The sequence below is a fragment of the Rhagoletis pomonella genome, unplaced genomic scaffold (genome assembly GCF_013731165.1).
Source record: "Rhagoletis pomonella isolate Grant_MI unplaced genomic scaffold, Rhpom_1.0 Rhpom_scaffold_00012, whole genome shotgun sequence".
NCBI classification, from domain to species: Eukaryota; Metazoa; Arthropoda; class Insecta; order Diptera; family Tephritidae; genus Rhagoletis; species Rhagoletis pomonella.
The window spans coordinates 15947129-15954394 of record NW_023458566.1 but is presented as its reverse complement, the minus strand read 5'-3'; the positions used below and the strand labels follow the sequence as shown (position 1 = coordinate 15954394).

The 7266-nt window shown below is 36.7% G+C and overlaps 1 protein-coding gene across 1 annotated transcript in view; it reads right to left on the bottom strand.

The window, feature by feature from the left end:
* LOC118747603 (homeobox protein caupolican) overlaps positions 1–6637 on the bottom strand; it is an 80174-nt gene extending 73537 nt beyond the window's left edge. Inside the window, exon 1 of the mRNA XM_036481655.1 lies at positions 6383–6637. Within this exon, the coding sequence (XP_036337548.1) occupies positions 6383–6430 (48 nt within the window). The 5' untranslated portion in view covers positions 6431–6637. The remainder of the gene's footprint in view (positions 1–6382) is intronic.
* Positions 6638–7266: the final 629 nt, after the last annotated feature.

Here is a 7266-nt window from a genome sequence, read left to right as displayed (position 1 = left end):
AAAAGGGGTGTAAAGGAAACATGATTGCCTATTTATATAATTGATTATTATTATTATTCATATAAATTCCTAGTCATCGGAAATGGCTTCATCATGCGATAATAAGCTCCAAAGGCTGTCATTTGTTTAAAATTTTCGAAATAAGTGTTTAACAAATAATTATCTTGAAAACAAAATACCACGAAACTCCAAACGCGTTTTTTTTTATTTTTCTTTGTACAGTTGTTTGAGATAATGGTATACATATTTGTGTTTTCGGGTATTGTGTTATTCGTGACTAAACTGGCATCAACCACTTGTTTTGATCAATAAAAACTTGCTAAGTTGTAGATGGTTGATATCGAATTTTTGTCGAATTGTCTAATTTCAAAAAAAAATCAATTTTTTCAAATCCTGGTAGCGACGCCTAAAAATCTTTTTCAAATTTTAAAATTTTAGTGGACGTCTTTATTTTGTGCGTAAAACAAGTAAAGGTGCCTAGTACAAAATTTAAAATTTATATTTTAATCCATAACTACAGACAACCAGTATTCTTTACCGTTATACATATATGTAATTGGTTTCAATTTTGCGAATTACACGAGTGCCCACAACTTACGAGCTTATACGTCAATGCACCTTTTCGACGCTTAGTACTATAACAATGTTGGCCGAAAACTCCACTTTGTTTCAAGTACGGAAAAATTCATTGAAAACCAAATAAATATTCTTCTGAATTCGACCTTGGGGGGTGACCTTGGCATGACCTCTAGATGGCCTGAATAAAATAATTTAATAAAAATAATTTCTTTTTAAATATTATTTATAATCGTTTTTCTACAAAATTAAAAAAAAAAATTATTCTGTAATATTCTCATAAAAGTGGTATTTTTTTTTTTTAACGGAATAATTTTACCGCTTTCTCCAAATCTAGAAATTGTAAACAATTATAGAATGCACTTAATATATTAATTTTCTAGTTATTACACACATATTTGTTAAATTTAGTGTAATCGGTAAAAAAAATACCAGTGGTCTGTTATAACATCTGTAGTTAAGGGTTAAGGAAAATCCTAATGCATATGTATCTGCTAGCTCAAACTGAAGTCAAAGTTTAAGTTGTTGTAAAAAATACAGTAAACCTCTCGCCTCCATTTAACTAAGAAACAATTTTTTTACGTTTTCTGGAAAATTTTAAAATTACGCTGAGTTTTTCTGCACATTGCACTGTTAACTTACAGCTGTTAAAGTCGAAACGCCCAGTTGAATGTTAATACCAGAGCAAACTGAAGATTCGTAAAGCAATGAAGCAAATTTAAGTTTTCCTCTTCAGTCGCAATGCCTAATAATTATAATTACCGTTAATCTTGAACATACAATACATTACTTTAATTATAATAATTTAACCCAAGTTTGCTTATTATAATAAATGGGAAGCCATTCGAGTTAATTTATTAAAATGTAAACAGCGCTACACATGGGGATAACGTGTCTATGTATGTATATATGTATGTATGTATGTATGTATTATTTTGCAAGCACACACTTACGTAAGTATGTATATGTAACTTTAAAATTTAGACGCAATGCAGTGCCGCTGAAGTCCTGTCGTTGGCGAATATTTGCAAACCTACGTAGATACACCTGTGCACGTACCCATACATACATACACACATACATATGTACATACACGCGCATGCGATTCCCTTTTGAGTGCAGTGTAAATTATCTTCAAGAAAGCAACAGCGGAAGTCGGCATTCAAGTTGTGCCTAGGCCCTAGGTTGAAGTGTTGGCAAAGAGGAACGAGAGGTAAACGAAACGCAGCAGTGTTCTACTAATTTGATAAACTTGCTACATAAATAGTATTAGTGATGCCACCGATTGCCCCCCTCTGAAACACGGCTTGACCCTGCAATTGAGAAAGCGTCTAAATATTTATAGGTGCTTGAGTATAAGTACGTAAGTACATGCATATGTATGTGTGTATGTATGTGTGTGCTGCAATCATACATAAATATGCATGTTCATATGTATGTCCCCACTCCTTTGTGCATCCATTCGAGTGTAATTATGGATGTGTAAGCGTCGCTCGACCAGCATAGCCACAAGCTCATTATAAGCGTTATTGTTGTTGTTGTTGGCTACTAAATTGTTGCTTTTGTGGCAATGTCCTAAATTGTTGCAAACATTTCCTTGCATAATTTGCTGCATTAACGCGCGACGACCAACCAACCGCTCAACTCGCCAACCGGCAGCCCAGTCAGCTGAAGAACCAGCCTGCGGCCAATAGTTCCAAAACCACCGCACCTACACACACACACACACACACAGGGGCTCCTCTGTGTGCGCCCCTCCTCTGCCAGTTTTCTGCTTTATCTGAATATTCATGCCGGTGGCGCTTTTATGAATTTTACTCCTTTTTTTCCCAACTTTTTCTACACATCCCACTGCCTTTTGCATTAAATATTCGGGATTTTCTAGTACTATCCATTTCATAAACTTTTGCTCTAATTATCGAACCATTTTAAAATTATAATAAAATCACGTTTAATATTAGCGGCAGCTAAAATTAGCGTCGATTTAAATTTTAATCACGTTTCATGAGCGCTGTTAGGTCGTTTGCACTCGCTCTCTCTGTGTCGGTCATTCGGTGCGAAGGAGAGGTGTAGACGTAGCAAGAGGTTAAGTTATGGGCTTGTCTGCTTAGAACATTAAGCTAATTAGGGGTTTCAACATATTTTTAGTACGAAATAATTTTATTGGCAACCACTGGCTGAGTCAGTCGTAGGATGAGCGAGTTGAATTGTGATGGAAATATTTAGGAGCAGACAGCGGATGTTTTACTAAATGTACAAGTAATTATTGGCATACACCAATTTTAAGGTTTAAATTTTAGTACTTACGTATCAGATTTGGCGAAGTTCATTTCATAGTTTCTAAGCCACAACTCGGTTTCCACTACAATTTTTTTTTATTTATTACGCAGCCTATTTCGAACATAAAAGAGAACTTATTGTAAGTATTTAGCTGAAGGGCCTTTGATTCATGATCAAATTTCCGAATTCGACTTTAGCTGTTACATATTCCGTATTGCCTTGAGAAGCATTGCACATTAAATTCTGTAGGACGACTTGAAAAATAAATCTCAGCACTAAAGGCAGATACTCCAAAGAATACGCTACAGATTTCTAATGCAATCACTTTTTCGAGAATCTGAAATGTCAACTACCAGCTACTTTTTTTATTAGCTTTCCAGTCCTCATAAGCTGCTACTTGTTGTGCAGTTTCAGAACTTGAATAGTATTCTAGAATTATCTTGAGTCCTACAACGATGCCCCTAAACCAGCGATGGGCAGAGAGAGCTTTTACTCTACGCGCGGCTTTATAAAATGTGTAGAAAGCTTAAAAGAGCTTTGGCCGCGGCCAAGGCAGTGACCATGACCGCCCTAAACTGTTAAATGCGATGTCTTTTTAGAACACTTAGGGTTCAAAAATGATTCCTTCCATCAGAGTAGCGTCTTTAAAATTAAAAGAGATTCGTGGCAGAAAACTCACGATTCAAACTGCTAATATTTAACAACTTTTTTATTATGGCCTCGCGCTAACGGAGAGCTCATAGCTTAATCTTTTATCTGTGCGAAATCTTATTCAAACAACAAATCGACTTTCCAAACATTTGTATCCCTCCCACGAAACTCACAAGCCGTAGCTGACCGCCACAACCACCTGAATAACGACGATGGCTAAACAGTTCGCTGTACATCTTATATGGGTAGATGGGCAAAGTTATTGCTTCGCCTGAAAAATATTGTAACATCTTTCAAGCACCCATGGACCGTACTCACATTTATCGACATCTTCTTGAATGCCCCGAGCAGCTTATAGATGGGCTGACAGGTGCTGAGAGAACAAACACAGTGTGGGCGTATCAGCTCAGCTATAAGCTATTGATGTGAGCGAAGCTTTATTCAAACAGCAAAGCAGCTCTTAAAGTATTTGCCTTCCTTACGCGAAACTCCAATACTCCCAAACTATAGATGACCAGCGCGACTGCCTGAACGGGGAGACTGAGCAGACCGCTCAACTACTTATAGTATGGGTAGCGGGACACGTTAATTATACGAAGTAGGCAATGAGATGACACAAGCAAGAGAGGACGCATTCGTTCTACTTTCAACTTCCAGGACAGCGAGTAGATCCAGACTTTTTTTAACCTTCCCATTCACCGCGTCTTTGCAGTATATTTTATAGAAGTTTAACTGTCTAAACAGACCTAACCAAAACCACCACATTGGAGCTTTATCCGTGTATTGAGAATTATAGGGGGTTGGGAGCTTGATCTAGCACTTATCTGCTGCAAATTCTTTGAACCCAGATTGGTTGTCACCATATGCATATGATCATGTGCCAATCCCCGTTGTCCATTTGTGAGTCTACGCGGGCAAAAATCAAAAATTTTGTTGTCCTAAATATATGTAGACGTACTTGGTATTGTTGGAAAGGTTATTGAATTATTATGAAAGCTCCGGTCCCAATTTTGTACAAAATGAGTAACACGCAGCAAAACCGCCCAAATATTTTAGTCAGGGCAACATCAGTTTTAGGCTTTACACGAAAAAAAAAATGTCCAAAATACATACAACTGACGACACAAAAAGATAAACTTTCAATTTTTCCATTTGCAATTGCTTAAAACAAAAAATTTGAGTTCTGTAGTTTAGACTTGATATATTTTAAATGCAAATTTATTTTGTTGAAAATAAAAATAATTAAGGGATTTACAACGGTGTCGTATTGTTTTATGTCGTAAACTTTAAAAGCTTTAATAAATGTTTAGAGAACTTTAAACCACAACGAACTATTTTTTAGCCCTGAAAATGCATAATGTGTCTTTGATGGTACTTTGCGAATCCCCTTAATATATTTTTAGGCGCTTAAAGTTTACGGTATACAACAATACGACACTTACGACACCGTTGTGAATACCCCAAATATGTACATTTAAATCTAGATATGTAATAAAGGTTTATTTGTTTTAAGAGTTGGCACCTGTTAAATAATTTGATTCAAATTTTTGAAAGTTAAATAAATTACTAAAAGATGGGAATCAATCGAATGGGTTTTGAAAGGACTGATTTCTTAACTACATGTAGGAGGGTTGCCACCTGTTTCAAAAATTAAATTCCATTTGAATTAAAGAAATTAAGTAATTGAAATATGTTTCACCATATACATGTATGGAAGTTGGACGTAAGAGGTTTAAGATCTTAACTTGTACATATTTATGAGGGATTTGTTTTGATTACATGCATTCCTTTTATATTAATCGACTCTTAAATTAACTTTACAGTTTCAGGAATTTTTTTAATCTTCACTTATTTCTTGCTAAATATGTACCTAAACAATTTTCTTTCGTCTAACACCCATGTTGTAATACACATGCATCTCAGTATACCTTATTTAAGTTGAATTTAATTTTTTAAGCAGGTGGCAACCTTTCTACGTGTAGTATAGAAGTAACGCAATTTCAAAACGATTTCGATTGATACCGATATTGTACTTATCTATTTCATTTATCTTATTAAATAATCTTAACAACATTTTTTAATAGGTGGCAACTCTCTTCAAAAAAATATTTCTATTTTTGCTCACATTCTACATCGAAGGCGCGCCACAGAAATCTAATTAGGCCTAATGAAGTCCAATCCTTTCATCTTGGTTATAAACTGAATGATGTGGGATGGTCAACCTCAAAATATCTACAAGACCCTTTTCTACATTCCCTACAAGGTAATGAAGTTGTACTATCTATTAAGATAATTTTATTTTCTAAATTCTCTTCAGGTGTCCTCGGAATCGTAGCCACCATTTTTCTATTGGGGACTGAGACTGTGAAACCGACTTTATATATTTATCCCCTTAATTTCGTTTGACCTTTCCTCAAAGGTTATTATAGGAACGTTGCCAACACGACAGCGTCTTCGAAGGGTATCAGATAGCCTGTTTCAGTTTACCTTAAATAAAAAAGTTTTAACGGCGATAAAAAGTTAAAGGTTATGCCGCTATATCGAAGTTTCGTACAAACATTTTTAAAATAAGTATGAACATGTATGTAAATAGATCTCGGAAATGTTTTAACCTATAGGGGTATTCTCTAGGTTTGCGAAACCCTTGCACGGTGCACGGATTGCGCAGTGAATCCGGTTTTCCTATGGGAAACTTTGTAAACCGTGCAACCCGTACACCGTATAAGGATTTTGGAATACCTAGAGAATACCCGTAATGTATCTACTATTTCTATGGTATGTTTCCTTGGAAGGTTATTTAATAGCTTCATCCCTTTCTTATTCAATGTTTGTGTATGAAATTTTCACCATCTTAGTTATTGTAATTTTGCCTCACCTGATTTGCCGACGGATAATTGTAACCAAATTGCGCATAGGCTGCCATCGCTTACTTCCAGCTATGCCCAGCTAAGCGGTTGCTGTGGTTTTCGCTACAGCCGCGTTGCGTCTACTTTCCTTACTGAATAGGTAATACACTGTTAACCAAAACAGTTCGGCGACAGTTATTGGGAACTTTTTTTCCGGCTGTTATCAACAGCAGCGGCAGTGACCTGCGGTAACAGTGAGTGCGAATATTTAGAGGAAAAAAGTGTAAGTGACCACAGGACATCCACGGCGAACGAGCGCACATAAGCGTAGGCGCACTCACACACGCACACACACTCACGCACAACCGCGGTCAAACGAATGAGTAAACCAAGTGTACCAAGCGACAGGATGCGCTGCGGGGGCTGTGCAAAAGCACACACACACACAGCGGCCACCCACACACTTGCCGGACGTGCGTCGTTGACGTCAGCGTCGCTGCCTTGCCGAGTGAAAGCACTTTTTTGTTGTGCGGCGCAGAATTTTGCGTTGTTATTGTTATTACTGCTTCTTTTTTTGTTTGTGTGTGTTTTGGGTGGTGCCTTATGTGGCGATTCTCGTTCGTTGTTGTTGTTGGTGTAGCTTGGAAATTTGGTAAAACAAATTGTCAAGCATTTGTGTTAATGTCAGCGGGAAATGTTCTGAGCTCCAACCACTCTTTGGCAATTTTTGCGTGGAGATTTTTTCAACGGCTTTTCTTAAATGTCTGTGCGGTTTTTTGTTGGCTCACTTATTTGTGTTTGTTCTCTTTGACTTGTTTCCTGTGTTTCCGCTGTAGTCGGCTTTTTTCATAATTTCGTTTAACATATTTTTTTTTTTTACTTTTCTCTTGAGTCACAAGCGGGTTTGCGGGTG